This window comes from Balaenoptera borealis (genome assembly GCF_965194805.1).
Source record: "Balaenoptera borealis genome assembly, chromosome: 9".
Classification (NCBI taxonomy): domain Eukaryota; kingdom Metazoa; phylum Chordata; class Mammalia; order Artiodactyla; family Balaenopteridae; genus Balaenoptera; species Balaenoptera borealis.
This window is the reverse complement of record NC_138873.1, coordinates 27,891,930-27,912,111: the sequence shown is the minus strand read 5'-3', so window position 1 is coordinate 27,912,111 and position 20,182 is coordinate 27,891,930. Positions and strand designations below refer to the sequence as shown.

The following is a 20,182-nucleotide window of genomic DNA, read 5'->3' as shown; positions in this document are numbered from 1 at the left end:
AAAAATAAAAAAGACCTAAATAAATAGAAATATATACCATGTTCATGAAGAAAAAGACTCAGTATTTTTAAGATGTGAATTGTGTCTAAATTTATCTATAAATTCAAAGTTCCCAAACTAAATCACAGCAGGGTTCTTTTTTTTTTTTTGATAGAGGTTGACAAGATGATTCTAAAATTTATGTGGAAATATAAACTACTCAGAATACCCAAAACAATCTTGAAATAAAATAATACTTTGGAGTATTTATACAATTTGATTTCAAAAGTTACTGTAATAGAGATTGTGTTACATTGCATAAACAGAGACTTATAGATAGATGAAAGCAAATATTGAATCTAGAAGCAGATCCACATTTACATAGTCACTTGATTTTTCTTTTTTAAACCAAAGTACCAACATTACTTAATAGGGTAAAGAAAGTCTTTTTAACAAATGGTTTTGAAAAAGATAACAACTTGCATGAAAATAAAAATACCTCAAACCATACCACACCCCACCCATGAAAATTAATTCAAGATAGATCATAGTCCAAAATGTAAAGGATAAAATTCTAAAACTTCTTGAAGAAACAGAGAATTTTTTTTGCAACCCTTGGAGAGAGAAAAATTTCTTAGAGCACAAAATGTTCTAATCATAAGAGGAAAATTTAGTAAAGTGGACTTGATCAAAATTTAAAACTGCTTATCAAAGCTAACATTTAGAAAATAAATATGAAAGCCACAGATTGGGGGAAATATTTGCAACACAACAGACTTTTATTAAAAACCTACAAACACTCCTACAACTCAATAATAAGACAAACAACGCAATAAAAATAAGTAAATGACTTGAATGGATACTTCATAAAGAAAGATATGCACAATTTATAAGGACATTAAAAAGTGATCAGTCCTATTAATCATCAGTGAAGTGTAAATTAAAATGATAATGATATAGGACTACAAATCCACTAAAATGGCAAAATTAAAAAGACTGACAATACCAAATGTTGGAGGGGATATGAAGCAACTGAATTGTCATACATTGCTGATAGGACTTGTAAAATGGTATATAACAACTTTGCAAATCTGTCTAGCAGTTTCTCATATACCCTACCGTAGGACCAGCAGTCCTACACTTAGGCATTTATCCAAGAGAAGTATTTTTCTCATGTACATAAAATGACTCCTACAAAAATGTTCCAAGCAAATTTATTCATAAATAAACAGAAAATAGAAACAACTCAAATATCCATGTACAGGAGAATGGATAAAGGAACTGTGGTGTATTCAAACAATATATTGATGTAACTCATCAATTACAAGAACTAGCTCCTGATACTAACAACAACATGAATAAACTTCAAAAAATTATGCTGAGTCAAAGAAGCCAGAGCAAAAGGGTACATACTGTGTGATTCTGCTAATCTATGATTGAAGATATCAGAATAGTGGTACCTGTGGGTAGAGGGCATAGAGGTTGATTGGGAAAAGGCATGAGAGAACATTCTGGGATTATAGATAGGATTATAGACTCAATAGAAATTTGAGTTTCATGGTTATATACAATTGTCAAAACTTATCACAATGAATAGGCATTTCATTTTAATCTTTGTCATTTTACTGTATGTGACTATATTTCTGTGAGGTTTATCATATAATAAGTGCTCAAATATTTGCTTAATTTGAGACTAAATTATTTTTTATTATGCTCCCATACAGAGTTGTGTTTTTTTTTAAGTCGTGAACTATCTTCAGCATCTGTTTCCTGCCTTTCTAAGTCAAAATTTCCTGTCCAGGCCCTGCTAAACAGTTACTATTCTCATGCCCTTGTTTGTTTCAGGACCTCTTAACAGCTTTCACTGACTTCTTGTGATTGACTAAGTATTCCAGAATAAGGGAAGTTACTAAGATCAGAAAAGTCAAAATGATCCAGAGAATGCATCTGCACAATAACTGTTCAAGTTCACCTGTGCACCAGGTTAAACTGTCTCCTACCAGGCTGAAATTCTAATTTAGGGAATATGTCCATCATTTGCAAAAAAGCTAAGCAAACCTGGCGGGATTATCTAGCATGAATTCTCATTAGTTAGGCAGCTTTATGCATACTAAGATTCCTCTTGCCATGGTTATGTTTGACACCCAGAAGCAGACTTAGAGCCCATCTTCACGTGCTGCTTCCCTGGGCTACAATTTCAGTGACTACTAGTTTATGAGGGGCTGTTAATCTGTCGAACCTAATAATCACTAATACTGCCCATAACATCTGCTGGATGACCTTACCGTTCTTAGTCAATCAATGAATGAAATCAACTCCTAGGACAATAAACAAAAACTGCAATACTTCAATAAAAGATAGTGAGAGAAATTTAAAAATCTGAATTTTTAAAAGAATGGAACAAAACAAAAACCAAAAAGCAAATTTAAGAAATAAAAAGAGAAACAGGATGAGAAGGAAAACACATGCATATTTATTATGAAGCACATAATGTCCCCTCAATCTCTGTTCTTACAAGATGCCTTTGAATAGTTGCATTGAATTTTTCTTTAAAACACATAACTCTATTATCCACACTGAGAAATAATTTAAGCCTTCAGAACACACTTCCATGATTTGACTGCTTTCATTCAGAAAATTCTCTCAATAACGAAGAATAACATCTTTCACAAAGAATCAAGTTCACTAATAATCTAGTGAGTAAGAAACTATTTAAATCCTGGCTTTATGTTCTCTCATAAGCCTTTCAGTATGCCATGATTTTTCGTGCTACAGTTTTTAGTTTTCAAAAATTCCTGATTCATTCATTTAAATTAGTTTGAAATATCTGTAAACCCTGAAGCTACTCCATACAGTAATATGGAGAATATTCTTACAGATTGCAGATATCCTGACCAAACTTAGTATGAACTAGGTATTTGCTATTTTAAAAAAATAGATTGAATTTACTAGGTGGGAGATTTCCATTAGGAAATAGAATGAATCATTTTCCGAAGGTCCTCAGGTTTTTTTTCACTTTCTGATGTACAAATGACCTTGAAGTGTGGTCTTCTTTCTGTTGTGTCTGTCATTTTGACAACTTTATCTGGTGGTATTGCATTCATCTATAGATCCACTAAGCTATAGATACTCCTATCTTCTCCCTTCCATTTGTTCATTAATCTGACAAATAGTTACTGAGAGCTTACTGCTGCAAGCACTGGTGACACAGCTGTGAACAAGACAGATGTAGCCCCACCCCAGTGGAGCTTAGAGCCTCTTGTCACACAAGGCATTATACAAATGATTCTTTAATTGCAAATATGACAAATATCCTGAAAAAAAAGCAAAGATATGCCTGAGAGTGTATTATTATAAGAGTACAAATTAACCTGGTTGGAGGTGGAAATGGCACTTTATCAAGGTCTCTTCTAGTACCAGGAATTAGTTTGAATTTGGCAGGTATACTATTTCCAGGTATAGTTACTTTGTGACAGCATTGTCTCTTTTTGGTCACATTGGCTCCAGTCCATCTGCTGGTGTTGAACAAATACCATATTGATTTGATACTTTTGCTCAGTATGGCAATGAACTAGTTTTTATTGGTTGGATTACAATTATTTACAATTTGATTGAAAATTTCATCTACCATTTATTTAAAATTTATTTATTTATTTATTTATTTTTTTGCTGCATTGGGTCTTTGTTGCTGCGCTCCGTCTTTCTCTAGTTGGGGTGAGCGGGGCTACTCTTCGTTGTGGTGCACAGGCTTCTCATTGCAGTGGCTTCTCTTTGTTTTGGAGCATGGGCTCTAGGTGCGTGGGCTTCAGTAGTTGTGGCACGTGGGCTCAGTAGTTGTGGCCCACAGACTCTAGAGAGCAGGTTCAGTAGTGTGGTGCATGGGCTTAGTTGCTCCGCAGCATGTGGGATCTTCCTGGACCAGGGCTCGAACCCGTGTCCCCTGCATTGGCAGGAGGATTCTTAACCACTGCACCACCACGGAAGTCCCTCATCTACAATTTTTTAGGCTGTTTCTCCACTAATTAAGTACAAAATTAATCCTTATTTTCTGACTCAAGAAAAAGTCCAGAGATAAAATACATAATTATTAAACATTAATTCCTCAAAGACAGTATTTTGTGACCTTAGGAAAATTATATTTCTTCATTCTTCGGTGGAAAACAGTGGGAAAAAATTAGTTCTTTTTTGCATAAGATGCTAAAGATTGATACAGTTCTGAGTTTTATAACAACCAAATAATTTATGTTTTCTTTTTTTTTTAATATATTTAATGATTTATTTATGATGATTAAAGCCATTATATTAGTTTGTTGTCTTTTTTTTTTTAATGTGATGATCCATTTACTTATTTATTTATTTATGGCTGTGTTGGGTTTTCGTTTCTGTGCGAGGGCTTTCTCTAGTTGCGGCAAGCGGGGGCCACTCTTCATCGCGGTGCGCGGGCCTCTCACTATCGCGGCCTCTCGTTGCGGAGCACAAGCTCCAGACGCGCAGACTCAGTAATTGTGGCTCACGGGCCTAGTTGCTCCGCGGCATGTGGGATCTTCCCAGACCAGGGCTCGAACCCATGTCCCCTGCATTGGCAGGCAGACTCTCAACCACTGCGCCACCAGGGAAGCCTATATGTTTTCTTATGAAACAAAAAAATCATTACTCTTGCAAGTTTTGTTCGTGTCTCTTAGGTACAAATTATACTGCAAGTGCAATTGTTACTTAATTTGCTCAATTTTATTGAACTAATCATATAACTATATTGCTTAACTACGGAACTATATAGTTAATATTGCTTAACTATAAATAATTTAATAAATATCAGAAAGCAAGATTCTTGTTTATAAACTGTCTAGAACTCATGAACGTTTTTTCTTTACTTTCAATTTCTTAGCAATTTTTACAGATCTATATATATGATAATGAACAGTCTTGCTACACCTTATCTGGAAGTTAAAAACTATGCCAGAACTTGAATGTCATTGCTGAGATATTCCTAGATAAGTTTTAAGTTGGTTTTAATGAGATTTCAACCGTCATGTTCATTTTACAGTGGTATTTCACAGATAAAAACCCGAAGCAAAAAGTGATCACAGTTTTGAATACCCCAATATAGAAATTTATTTTGGAAAACTTAAAGTTGTATTTTCTTTATTTTGTGCATTGCCCAATTTACGAATAACTAGCTAAATGTTTTTCAAGAAAATAGGTTCGTCATTGTATTAGTTTTCTTGGGCTACAATAACAAAATATCGTAGACTAAGTGTTTTAAACAACAAAAATTTATTTTTTCCTAGTTCTGGAGAGTGGAAGTCCAAGATCAAGGTGCCAGTGGGATTGGTGTCTGGTAAGTCCTCTCCCCTTGGGATGCCAGATGGCAGCCTTCTCACAGGTATTCACATGGCCGTCCTTTGTTGCATGTGTATGGGGAGAGAGCAAAGAGTGTGAGCTCTCTGGTGGCTCTTCTTATAAAACCCTAGTCCTATTGGATCAAGGCCCCAGTCTTACAACCTCATTTAACCTTAATTCCTTCCTTATGAGTCTCCATCTCCAAATACACCCAAACTGGGGGTTAAGGCTTCAATATATGAATTGAGGTGGGGGAACACAAGCATTCGGTCAATAATGGTCATGAAAATGTCAGTTTGGTTTAGCTCCAAAATCAATAATGCATTGCTTTACTTAACAGGAATGAACCAACCTCTGATTCTCAAAGCTCAGGCTCTCATCAGGTCATTGGATCAAACAGAAATAATTTCATGTTCAAGATATTATATAAAAATGATATAAACTGAATATCCTAGTAAGCTATTGATAAGCTTACCTTATTAACAGTACTCATAAAAAGATATTTTATTAACTTTTGTGTAATGTTCAATGTATTAGGGATTGCTATTAACAAAAGTATAATGATGTGCTACCAATAAGCCATATTGTTTTAGAACTATATCGCTCACTCTTCCGGAGGAAGAGCAAAAAGAAGCAGCACTGTATAAAAAATTAGCATTTCCTAAATGAAATAGTGATTGAAGCAATTTTATAGGTATAACAAAAGAAAAGTTGTTAAATGAGGAAGATAGATTCGGGTGTGAATTAACTTCCATTTCAGCTTTTGCTTTCATTATAGGGTGCTAGCATAACTACCATAGGATAGAGTACCGAGGAAGCAGAAGCCTCAAAAAGTGAGAACTTAGATGTCCAAACATGAAAGACAAAAACAAGCCTGAAAAATAGTGCCCTCGAAAAAATTAGAACTACACAGAGATGCTTTCCAAAGTTAAAATTTCTGTGGTGGAATAAGCACCTCATTCTCATGAAAATGATAACTTCTTAGAATGGATACCAAAAAAAATAGCAACCGGGTATAGCTGGATCGCTGCCTGATTTTCAGTGCAAGAGTTCTGATGTTTTTCAACTGAGAGGCCAGTTGTCCTTAAGTTTTACAGAGAAAGACCCCTCAGCTCTGGTGGACCCCTCACCCACTTGTCTGTGTGTACATTCTTGGTGTAGCTCTGTTCTGTAACTGAGTGCTGCATACAAAGTCATATAACTCCCCTAGGAAAGGGGGCATGAGAAAAGATAAAAGGGAAGCCAAGGAGAAGGCCACCTGACAAGTAGAACATCACTTAGGGCCCCGCTCAGTGGGATTTCACAGTGCGTGTTGACACAGGACCAAATTAGCTAAGCAGATAATTTAGGCATCAAAGGGACATAAATCAAGAGGATAAAGTGGTTAAAGTCGAGCTTTAAAAAAATGAGATATTTCCTTGCTAATGAAATATTTTCTAACAGGTAAAGGATATTATTATTATATATATTTTTTAATGATACTCATTATGAGGTGTTTCCATGACCTGGATTGCCAGTCTGATAAAACTTTAGTGACAGAGCCAGTGTTGGTGTTTTTGGTTTGTTTCTTAAATAGAGCGTCAGTTAAGTAGATCTGGAGAAAAGAGAGCTGCAGAAAAGTCATTAGCGATTTGATCCAGCCTTCAAATATCATCTCTTGAAGTAAAAAATAAATTTCTAAACTGTAGTTATTAACCAAATTATAAGTTATAAGAGTGTCATTACATATGAAAAAGTGTTTCATCTTTCCTGCAAAAAAGTCATAAAAATGAATAGAATGAATAAAACACAGTCTTCAAAAAGTATTCACTAGTATGCTAGTATGTCATTTAACATAATTTATTCAAAATTTTAGAATCTTTAACCTGAATATAGGAATATTGAAAAGTTTATGAGAAACTCAACAGGAAAGATGAAACTCATAAATCAAGGCAGACGTATTGCAGCCTCCTACACCGTGCTTGTCACATAATAGTTTCCCTGTAAAGATTTGTTGACACGCCGACTGCTTGGCTTGAAGACCATAATAGTACAGCATAAATTTTTTATGAGGTGCTTTCTAAATAGGTGCTTTCTTGCATTTATCTTCTAAATGTAACTTTTGCTATATGGTAGGACTGACTCTGCCCTTTATCGTGTTGTAACTAACAGACACAACCTGGAGTTATTAGCTTTGCTTTGCTTTGCTTTCTATATTTTCTTTTAAATCTTTATAAGGAATAGCACAGGAACTGTAACGTTTACATTTCACATCCTCTCAGCCCATCGTATGTTAAAAGAGGGTGGAGAAGGAGCCATAGGAAGTTTCATGAAGTGTGCCTCAGCTCAGGGCCGGAATTCGTGTTCAGACTTTGCTGGGGATGAGAGGCAGGTCAAAGCTGTGGGAAACAAATGAGAAGGTAAGAGATCAAGAGATCCGTGTGAAGAAGGCTGCAAGGCTTCTTGATCTGGAGGCAGAAAGGTGTGGGTTAGGGTCCTGGTTCTGCCACTTAAGCTAAACGCATCTCCGTTTCTTCATTGACGAAGAGGAACTGCCAGTGAGTGTGAAGGTTAGAGGCGATATGGTTAGGTTCTGAATATAGTAGGAGCTCAAAAATGTTATTTTTATTATTCCAAAGAACATTTGATATAAGAATGTAATAATAGATGTCATCTAGGAAATGTAGGGGATTCTGGGCAGGTTATGGTCTAAACCCCACTCCCAAAGCCCATTCCTGAGCATATCACAGTGGGGCTGAAGAAAGCTGGGAGCTCTTGAGGTCTTGGGCTTCATGGGAGTCGTGGAGAGCTGTTCTCCCACAGGTTCTACGAAACTGTCCAGGGAGCTGTTGCCCTCAGTGTCTGCTGAGTAAGGCCCAGACCCAAACGGGATGGCTCTCTGTGACCTGTGACAGCAACACCTACCGGATGGTTCTCAGCACTTCAGGCGCCTGAGGTGGTAGCAGTCCAGACCCCTGGGACACTGTAATTTTCATTTCTGTCTGGGAGTGGGGAGAAAAGAGTACAGAAGGGACAGGCAGACTCTTCGCCCTCTAGTGAGCTTACTCTCCCAGCCCTGCCATCTCTAGCTTCCTCCATCCCGGCACCCCTCCTCCACTGACTCTGCAGACCTCCTGAATCTGGCAAAGGGACTCATGAAAGATTCTCATTGCTGATGCCCTAAATCCCACCTCTGGCTGCCAGCCATCCTCTGTCTCTATAGAATTGGAACTTTTGCAATCTCCATCTAGAGGATTACTTTAAACATGGAAATTAGGTTAGTTGCCCATGTGGCAGGTTTAAGTAGGACACTTACCAATGGATAAAGCCCTCATTTCCACCTTCAGCAGGTACATGTGTTGCTTGTTCCACAATTCAGAATATCTGAACTTGTAGTTTAAAACTGTTTGGTGGTGGAGCTGGAGTTCGTTCGCAGGTAGCGTGCTCTGGAGTCTACGTTCTCATTTTCATACTGTACCACTTCCCTCTTACTCGGGTGGATTAGAGGAGATGGGGGGCTGGGGCGAAAGAAGCTAAAAAGGTGGGTTAAAGTTGTATAGAGTCTTGAAAACTAAACCAAGGAATTCCCATCTTACCATGTAGGCAGTCTGAAGTCAGAGAGATGAAACAAAGTGGTATTTGAGGAAAATTAATCTGATAGCAGAACGCAGGATTTAATAGAAGGAGGAAGATATTTAAAGCCTGAGAGAATGTCTAAGAGGGTACTACATTAATCTAGGGGTGACAGGATGGAAACTCAGCCTGGGAGGTAAGATGGGAATTAAAAGGAACCAATGGATGTGAACAAGGAAACATTGACTGATTGGAGTGGGAAGTAAAAATAATGACTCTGATTTTACGGCTAGATAATAAGGAGAACTACTAAAAGAAAAACAAATAAATCAACAAACAGCAACAACAACAACAACAACAAAAATAGGTAACTGAGAAGCTGTGGTTAATGAATTATTTAATCTGAACCTAAAATTTATATTCCTCAGTTTAAACTTCCTCTTGTGTTATCGTCAGTGTAAACATTGCTGTTTAAATCCCATTAACTGCTTACCCTTTAAGCTAAATGATCCTGATATTATTATTTTTCTCATCCCCCATTTCCCAAATACATATTCATATATAGGCTTATTATGGGGCAGAATTAACATGCTGTACTCTCTGCCACCTCTCTGTAAGGGGAAGCACAAAAAGGGATTCTGGAGAGAAAAATAGTAGCTCTCCCTTACTGAACTCTTATTATGTACCTACCTCTGTGCTGAACTTCTTTATATATATCATCTATTTAATGCCCACAGCAACGTTATGAGATAGGCACTACTATTATTGCATTTTACAAGTGAGAAGGCTGAGGCTTAGAGGAGTATAGGAACTTCCTCAGGTCAAAGGAGCCAAAAGTGACAAGCCAATAGTGTATCCCTTGTCTGTCTCCTCAGAGCCCATACTCCTAGCCACTGTTAATAACGGAATATGATCGTTGGTTCTAAATTCATTTGGAAAAAAATCTTCTAACTGAAAGGAAAAGTCTGACATTCTTTTTTATATAATGGCTTATTTATTTCTATAGTTTACCTGTCAAATAAGAATGTTGCAGTGGTTTTATTTCAGACTTGTGTGTGAGGAAGACTATCACCACACATTAATGTACTAGAACATGGATGTAACATATTTCCTATGAAAGAGAATTTGATATGATTTAGAAAATCTTGCACCCCATCCAATAATTTATCTTTTTAGCCCAGGTGTAAACATAAAGTATTTTCAAGGTGTACACTTATGAACAGATGTCAGTGTATGACCTACCCCGTGAAGAGGTCTGACTATATAAAACAATTACTATATGCCCAATTAAAGAAGTTTTAAAAAGACCATGTAAATCAGAAATCAGAGTGTATAGAGGTCAGTAATTTAAAGACAGCATCTCCAAAGTATGGGGATTGCTTCGGTTGATGATTTTCATGTTATCATTAACCAACTCATCATTTGAAAAACTCTCACAAGGGAATTGCTGGAAGAGTAGGTATTCACATTTAATTTCTTCTAAAACGTCTTCCCTAGTTTCAGACACATTTTTCAAATCTGGCATTCAAAGTTGCTACTACTTTGGAATAGCAGTAACAACAGGCTTACGAGGATCCGAAGTGGCACTTATTCAGTGGAGTAATTGGAAGCTGCAATGTTTATGCAAATAAGTGTCCCTCCAAGGGAAGAATGAGAGATCTGCCCTGAAACTGCAGCTGTGAAAAGCTGGTGCTAAATGGAGAGGAGACTAGAAGATAAAGAATGGGAAATAAGGTAGAAATAACTAACGAAGATGACTGTATACAGCTGTAATGTAACGGTGTTCAGGGTGGATAGTCAAGTCTTTGTGTGTGTAGCAAGTACCCATCTCAACCTACAAAACAAAGTGAAGATGAAATGTATTTTTGTTTTTCTATAAAGTACCTTTTAATTTAATTTATTGTGAACTCTCATTCTACCAAGACAGAGCATGGTCATATGCCTCAGCAGAAAAAGCATTCCAGATGCCATGTCTACAAGTCCTCACACTCACTGGGCCATCAGTTTTTCACTTCCTACCTCATCAATGACTTTGAACTTTCTTTTATTCATATTCTGTTATTTGTTAACACTCTCTTACAAGTGATTTTCAAATAATCAAAAATACATTCAAGGAAAAGTTTATTTGATTCATTTGCAAGGCAGAGTCTGTGGATTTCTTTCTGCTGGTCCCCTTTGCACTTTCAGTGGAACAAACAGTGCAATTTTTATCCTTTCCATTTTTAGAGCTGCAGCTGTAAAAGTAATTAATGGCTAAAGAAACTCTAGCACATCCTGCAGAAGGCCATTCTGCATTCAGCACGAGCTGTGAAACCAAAGCCGCTGCCTCTACATGCCAGTAGACCTCAAGAGAGCATCCTGGCGAATGCCAAAGGACTCCTATCTTAATCTTGGAACCTCCGAAGCACCCTGATTTATTTTGGCCACTGACACCCATAAAGGAAAACTTGTATCAACAGGTGTTTTCATTACTATTTCAAATGATTACTTCGGTGCATGTAAAAAATTTGTTGTAATCTCTGGAAGTTGACAGTGATGACCTCAGACTTTCTTTGCATTATTAGTTAAGAAATGAGGGGGCTTCCCTGGTGGCGCAGTGGTTGAGAGTCTGCCTGCTAATGCAGGGGACACGGGTTCGAGCCCTGGTCTGGGAAGATCCCACATGCCGCGGAGCAACTAGGCCCGTGTGCCACAATTACTGAGCCTGCACGTCTGGAGCCTGTGCTCCGCAACAAGAGAGGCTGCGATAGTGAGAGGCCCGCGCACCGCGATGAAGAGTGGCCCCCGCTTGCCGCAACTAGAGAAAGCCCTAGCACAGAAACGAAGACCCAACATAGCAATCAATCAATCAATCAATCAATTAAAAAAAAAAAAGACTCTTCATTAAAAAAAAAAAATGAGGATAGTCACAAATTTTGTAAAAGGATGTGCATTTCCCTGTGATTATTTTTTCTTTTCCTTTTCAATCTCCACTTTTTTCTTTTTGTCTCTCTACCTTCTTTCCAAATACACTTGTGCCAAAACATGCCTGCAGTTAGGTAATTTCATATATAATGATGAAACCAGCAAGGTGTACTATCTGCATAGGCAGTGGACCTGATGTGGAATTGAAATCAGATGAGCTGGCTTCCAGGCCTGGCAAGGCTCTTACTACCTGTGACCTTGGGTAAATTGCTTGACCCTCTGGATTCTCAGTTTTCTGATCCATAAAAAAGGATAACAACACCTGCTTGGTTTACTTCACAGTGTCCTTGAGAGATAATGAATGTGAAAGTGCTTTATAAACTGTGACATTCTATACAAGCACAAGGAGCGATGGTGTTGTCGATTCCTTTTTTTTTTTTTTTTTTTTTTTGGCCACACAGGGCGACCTGTGGAATCTTAGTTCCCCAACCAGGGATGGAACCGGGCTCCGTGCAGTGAAAGTGTGGAGTGTTAACCACTGGATTTTGACAGAACAAGACTCTCCACAAACAGTGGTGAGAGAAAGGAGTCAGTTGAGATTCCTTTGTTCCATCTCATTGACTCATCTAATAACACTGAGGCAAGGACTCTACGCTGCATTTTCCCTGGTGTACGGGAGAGCACACATTTATCAAATATAGGGAAGGAAGATGAGCCTTCTGAACTTCTTGTTTCTGCCCCTGGAGCCGAGCCAAGCTGCATCTCCAGAGGAGGTTACTGCTCTAAGAACACTCTGCCTCAGCTTTGCCGCTGCTCCTCTGCAATGCTCAGCAAAGTGATGTTCACTTGTTATGGCTGTTGCTCCACCCTTGGGAGAATACCCAGGGGATGTGGATGCCCCCAAGGCAGCCCACAGGAGGCTGGACCAGAAAGTGCAGGGTCACCATGCACCCACGTGTCAGCATGCAGATCTCTTCTCCACCATATACACCTTCAGTGGCCTCTCCTGCTAATGTCCGCTATTTGACGTTTGAGAAAGATGGGGCTATGTTTTGTTAGTCTTTTATTCACCGTTGTAAAAAGATAAGCTAACATTTACCCAATGGGAATTGGATAAAATTGGAAAAATTATGACTGAACTATAGACCCGGGGCCTAAAATTATTCTGACTGTGACCAAGTAAAAACATTAAAAATTGAAAAAAACATTGAAGATATTTGTGAAGATTCATTTTAGGTTTATTTTTTCCCTCTCTTACTCAGATTTGACTGTGAGAAGAATCGAAGAACCCTGTAAAAACTGTAAAAATGCCTCTGCTAAACTGTAAATAATAGTATTCACTTAACAAAAGTGTCTTACTTTTTGTAATGTCTCTAAAACAGCAGTTCTCAAACTTCTTGGCCTTGGAATCTCTTTTAAATGCATTGATTATTTAGTACACCAAAGGGCTTTTGTTTATGAGGATTATATCAATAAGTATTTACTATATTAGAAGTTAAACTTGAGAAGTTTCTAAATATTTGTTTCTTTATTGACTCAAAATTAGCAAAAATAAACCTACTACTTGTTAACTTCAGAGCACTGACATCATCATATGTCATGTAGCTACTGAAAACCTCAACTGTACATTCATGAGGGAATGAGAGTGAGAAAGGCAAATAATTTATTTGTATTTGCTTTTTGATAACCACTTTAAGAACTTACCTTCTGAAGTATTTTGATTTTCCTAAAAAGGTATCAAACCCAAATAAGGAACTGCAATGTATTATTTTGTTTTTAAAGAAACAAAATAATTTTTACAAATTCTATTTTAGTATGGTTGATTTACGATACTAGTTTCAGGTGTATAACATAAATTTTTATAGATTATACTCCATTTAAAGTTATTACAAAATAATGGCTATATTTCCCTGTGCTGTATAATATATCCTTTTTGCTTATTTTTTTTTATAAATATAGTTTGCATCTGTTAATCCCATACCCCTTTCTTGCCCACCCCTTCCCTCTCCCCACTGGCAACCACTAGTTTGTTCTCAATATCTGTGAGTCTGTTTCTGTTTTGATATATACATTCGTTTGTGTTATTTTTTTAGATTCCACATATAGGTGATAACATAGACTATTTTTTTCTCTGTTTAACTTATTTCACTAAGCATAATAGCCTCTAGGTCCATCCACGTTGTTGCAAATGGCAAAATTTCATTCTTTTTTATGGCTGAGTAATAATCCTATATATGTATATCACATCTTTTTTATCATCTGTTGATGGACACTTAGGTAGCTTTCAGATCTTGGCTATTATAAATAATGCTGCTAGGAACATTGGGGTGCATGTATCTTTTCGAACTAGTGTTTTTGTTTTCTTCAGAAATATACTCAGCAGTGGAATTGCTGGATCATATGGCAGTTTTATTTTTAGTTTTTTGAGGAACCTCCATACTGTTTTCCATAGTGGCTGCACCAATTTACATTCCCACCAATAGAGTATTAGGGTTCCCTTTTCTCCATCCTTGCCAACATTTGTTATTTATAGACTTTTTGATGAAAGCCATTTTGACAGGTGTGAGGTGATATCTCATTGTGGTTTTGATATGCATTTCTCTGATGATAAGCAACATTGAGCATCTTTTCATGTATGTGCCTGTTGGCCATCTGTATGTCTTCTTTGGAAAAATGTCTATTCAGATCTTCTGCCCATTTCTAAATTGGATTGTTTGGGGGTTTTTTACATTGACTTGTATGAGATGTTTATGTGTTTTGGATATTAACCCCTTATTAGTCAATATATTTGCAAATATTTTCTCCCATTCAGTATGTTGTCTTCTCACTTTGTTGATGATTTCCTTTGCTGTGCAAAAGATTTTAACTTTATTAGGTCCTATTTGTTTATTTTTGCTTTTGTTTCTTTTGCCTTAGGAGACATATCCTAAAAAATATTGCCATGATTTATGTCAAAGACTCTACCACCTATGGTCACTTCTGGGAGCTTTATTGTATCTTACACGTAGGTCTTTAATCCATTTTGAGTTTATTTCTGTATATGCTGTGAGAAAATGTTCTAATTTCATTCTTTCACATGTACCTGTCCAGTTTTCCCAGCACCACTTATTGAATAGACTGTTTTTTCTCCATTGTATATTCTTGCTTCTATTGTCATAGATTAATTGACCATGGGTGTGTGGGTTTATTTCTGGGCTTTCTATTCTGTTCCTCTGATCTATAGTCTGTTTTTAATGGCAGTACCATACAGTTTTGACTACTGTAGCTTTGTAGTATAGTCTGAAGTCAGAAAGCATGACATCTCTAGCTTTGTTCTTTTTTCTCAAGAGAGAAATAAAATAATTTTTAAGTTAGTTTCATTGATCTTAAAAAAGTATTTTGCATTTTTAAAACTGTGGGCAATGATGTTTGAAGCCCCATCCTGCCACTAACTGATTGAGTGATGTTGGGCAAGATATTTAAGCTTCCCAGACACAGTGTCCTTATCTATAGAATGAAAATGGTAAAAATATACCTACCTGTTGGGATTGTTGTAATGAAAAAAGTGACTCTGTACATATATGTGTACCACAGTTCCCCAGACATACAGAAAGAGAGAGACAGAGAAGAAATATATTTTATTTTAAGGAATTGGCTCATGTGATTGTAGAGGCTGGCAAGTCCAATATCTGTAGGGTGGACCATCTGGCTGGATATCCAGGGAAAAGTCAGTGCCACAGATCTGTCTAAAAACCATCATGCTGGAGACCCAAGGAAGAGCCAGTGTTACAGTTCAAGTCCAAAGGCCATCTGCTGACTGAATTCCCACTTGCTCGGGGGAGGTCAGTCTTTTGTTGTAATCAGACGTTCAGCTGGTTGGATGAGACCCACCCACATTAACGGGGGGAAACCTGCTTTACTCAAAGTCCAGCAATTTAAGTGTTCATCTTATCCTAAAACATCCTCACAGAAACATCCAGAATAATGTTTGATCACATATGTAGGCACTGTGGCCCAACCAAGTTGACACGTAAAATTAACCACTGCAATATACAAAGCACTTTGAATCATTTCTAGCATATGCAGACTCTCAACAAATGTTAGTTATTATGTATGTTAGTATTGTATTCAATTATTGTTTGATTTTCTTTTTATTTTTTTAACATCTTTATTGGAGGATAATTGCTTTACAATGCAGTGTTAGTTTCTGCTTTATAACAAAGTTAATCAGCTATACATATACATATATCCCCATATCTCTTCCCTCTTACATCTCCCTCCCTCCCACGCTCCCTATCCCACCCCTCTAGGTGGTCACAAAGCACCAAGCTAATCTCCCTGTACTATGCGACTGCTTCCCACTAGCTATCTATTTTACGTTTGGTAGTGTGTGTAGTATATGTCCATGCCACTCTCTCACTTTGTCCTAGATTACCCTTCTCCCTCCCTGTATCCTCAAGTCCTTTTTTTTTTTTTTTTTTAGATTCCATATATATGTGTTAGCATACGGTATTTGTTTTTCTCTTTCTGACTTACTTCACTCTGTATGACAGTCTCTAGGTTCATCCACCTCACTACAAATAACTCAGTTTCGTTCCTTTTTATGGCTGAGTAATATTCCATTGTATATATGTGCCACATCTTCTTTATCCATTCATCTGTTGATGGCCACTTATGTTACTTCCATGTCCTGGCTATTGTAAATAGAGCTGCAATGGACATTTTGGTACATGACTCTTTCTGAATTATGGTTTTCTCAGGGTATATGCCCAGTAGTGGGATTGCTGGGTCATATGGTAGTTCTATTTTTAGTTTTTTAAGGAACGTCCGTACTGTTCCCCATAGTGGCTGTATCAATTTATATTCCCATCAACAGTGCAAGAGGGTTCCCTTTTCTCCACACCCTCTCTGCATTTATTGTTTGTAGATTTTTTGATGATGGCCATTCTGACCGGTGTGAGATGATATCTCATTGTAGTTTTGATTTGCATTTCTCTAATGATTAATGATGTTGAGCATCCTTTCATGTGTCTGTTGGCAATCTGTATATCTTTTTGCAGAAATGTCTATTTAGGTCTTATGCCCATTTTTGGATTGGGTTGCTTGTTTTTTTTTATATAGAGCTGCATGAGCTGCTTGTAAATTTTGGAGAATAATCCTTTGTCAGTTGCTTCATTTGCAGATATTTTCTCCATTCTGATGGTTGTCTTTTTGTCTTGTTTATGGTTTCCTTTGCTGTGCAAAAGCTTTTAAGTTTCATTAGGTCCCATTTATTTATTTTTGTTTTTATTTCCATTTCTCTATGAGGTGGGTCAAAAAGGATCTTGCAGTGATTTATGTCATAGAGTGTTCTGCCTATGTTTTCCTCTAAGAGTTTGATAGTGTCTGGCCTTACATTTAGGTCTTTAATCCATTTTGAGTTTATTTTTGTGTATGGTATTAGGGAGTGTTCTAATTTCATACTTTTACATGTAGCTGTCCAGTTTTCCCAGCACCACTTATTGAAGAGGCTGTCTTTTCTCCACTGTATATGCTTGCCTCCTTTATCAAAGATAAGGTGACCATATATGTGTGGGTTTATCTCTGGGCTTTCTATCCTGTTCCATTGATCTATATTTCTGTTTCTGTGCCAATACCATTCTGTCTTGATTACTGTAGCTTTGTAGTATAATCTGAAGTCCAGGAGCCTGATTCCTCCAGCTCCGTTTTTCTTTCTCAAGATTGCTTTGGCTATTCGGGGTCTTTTGTGTTTCCATGCAAATTGTGAAGTTTTTTGTTCTAGATCTGTGAAAAATGCCATTGGTAGTTTGATAGGGATTGCATTGAATCTGTAGATTGCTTTGGGTAGTATAGTCATTTTCACAGTGTTGATTCTTCCAATCCAAGAACATGGTATATCTCTCCATCTATTTGTATCATCTTTAATTTCTTTCATCAGTGTCTTATAATTTTCTGCCTACAGGTCTTTTGTCTCCTTAGGTAGGTTTATTCCTAGATATTTTATTCTTTTTGTTGCAATGGTAAATGGGAGTGTTTTCTTAATTTCACTTTCAGATTTTTCATCATTAGTGTATAGGAATGCAAGAGATTTCTGTGCATTAATTTTGTATCCTGCTACTTTACCCAATTCATTGATTAGCTCTAGTAGTTTTCTGGTAGCATCTTTAGGATTGTCTATGTAGAGTATCATGTCATCTGCAAACAGTGACAGCTTTACTTCTTCTTTTCCAATTTGGATTCCTTTTATTTCTTTTTCTTCTCTGATTGCTGTGGCTAAAACTTCCAAAACTATATTGAATAACAGTGGTGAGAGTGGGCAACCTTGTCTTGTTCTGGATCTTAGTGGAAATGGTTTCAGTTTTTCACCATTGAGGACGATGTTGGCTATGGGTTTGTCATATATGGCCTTTATTATGTTGAGGAAAATTCCCTCTATGCCTACTTTCTGGAGGGTTTTTATCATAAATGGGTGTTGAATTTTGTCGAAAGCCTTTTCTGCATCTATTGAGATGATCATATGGTTTTTCTCATTCAATTTGTTAATATGGTGTATCACATTGATTGATTTGCATATATTGAAGAATCCTTGCATGCCTGGGATAAACCCCACTTGATCATGGTGTATGATCCTTTTAATGTGCTGTTGGATTCTGTTTGCTAGTATTTTGTTGAGGAATTTTGCATCTATGTTCATCAGTGATATTGGCCTGTAGTTTTCTTTCTTTGTGACATCGTTGTCTGGTTTTGGTATCAGAGTGATAGTGGCCTCGTAGAATGAGTTTGGGAGTGGTGCTCCCTCTGCTATATTTTGGAAGAGTTTGAGAAGGATAGGTGTTAGTTCTTCTCTAAATGTTTGATAGAATTCGCCTGTGAAGCCATCCGGTCCTGGGCTTTTGTTTGTTGGAAGATTTATAATCACAGTCTCAATTTCAGTGCTTGTGATTGGTCTGTTCATATTTTCAATTTCTTCCTGATTCGATCTTGGAAGGTTTTGCTTTTCTAAGAATTTGTCCATTTCTTCCAGGTTGTCCATTTTATTGGCATAGAGTTGCTTGTAGTAATCTCTCATGATCCTTTGTATTTCTGCAGTGTCAGTTGTTACTTCTCCTTTTCATTTCCAATTCTATTGATCTGAGTCTTCTCCCTTTTTTTCTTGAAAAGTCTGGCTAATGGTTTATCAATTTTGTTTATCTTCTCAAAGAACCAGCTTTTAATTTTTTTGATCTTTGCTATTGTCTCTTTTATTTCTTTTTCATTTATTTCTTATCTGATCTTTATGATTTCTTTCCTTCTGCTAACTTTGGGGTTGTTTGTTCTTCTTTCTCTAATTGCTTTAGGTGTAAGGTTAGGCTGTTTATTTGAGATGTTTCTTGTTTCTTAAGGTAGGATTGTATTGCTATATACTTCCCTCTTAGAACTGCTTTTGCTGCATCCCAGAGGTTTTGGGTCGTCCTGTTTTCATTGTCATTTGTTTCTAGGTATTTTTTGATTTCCTCTTTGATTTCTTCAGTGATCTCTTGGTTATTAAGTAGTGTATCGTTTAGCCTCCATGTGTTTGTATTTCTTACAGATATTTTCCTGTAATTGATATCTAGTCTCATAGCATTGTGGTCGGAAAAGATACTTGATACGAATTTTCCTAAATTTACCAAGGCTTGATTTGTGACCCAAGATATGATCTATCCTGGAGAATGCTCCATGAGCACTTGAGAAAAATGTGTATTCTGTTGTTTTTGGGTGGAATGTCCTATAAATATCAATTAAGTCCATCTTGTTTAATGTATCATTTAAAGCTTGTGTTTCCTTATTTATTTTCATTATGGATGATCTGTCCATTGGTGAAAGTGGGTTGTTAAAGTCCCCTACTATGATTGTGTTACTGTCATTTTCCCGTTTTATGGCTGTTAGTATTTGCCTTATGTATTGAGGTGCTCCTATGTTGGGTGCATAAATATTTACAATTCTTATATCTTCTTCTTGGATTGATCCCTTGATCATTATGTAGTGTCCTTCTTTTTCTCTTGTAATAGTCTTTGTTTTAAAGTCTATTTTGTCTGATATGAGAATTGCTACTCCAGCTTTCTTTTGATTTCCATTTGCATGGAATATCTTTTTCCATGCCCTCACTTTCAGTCTGTATGTGTCCCTAGGTCTGAAGTGGGTCTCTTGTAGACAGCATATGTACGGGTCTTGTTTTTGTATCCTTTCAGCCAGTCTGTGTCTTTTGGTTGGAGCATTTAATGCATTTACATTTAAGGTAATTATCGATATGTGTGTTCCCATTACCATTTTCTTAATTGTTTTGGGTTTATTATTGTAGGTCTTTTCCTTCTCTGTGTTTCCTGCCTAGAGAAGTTCCTTTAGCATTTGTTATAAAGCTGGTTTGGTGGTGCTGAATTCTCTTAGCTTTTGCTTGTCTGTAAAGGTT

General features: G+C 36.9%; 1 protein-coding gene across 1 annotated transcript in view; it reads left to right on the top strand.

Annotated features, from left to right (window-relative positions):
* PDE7B (phosphodiesterase 7B) overlaps window positions 1-20,182 on the top strand; it is a gene marked incomplete at its 3' end in the record, with an annotated part of 635,832 nt that overhangs the window by 235,640 nt on the left and 380,010 nt on the right. The window contains exon 5 of the mRNA XM_082405720.1: window positions 5,268-5,317. Coding sequence (XP_082261846.1) covers window positions 5,268-5,317 — 50 coding nt within the window. The remainder of the gene's footprint in view (window positions 1-5,267; window positions 5,318-20,182) is intronic.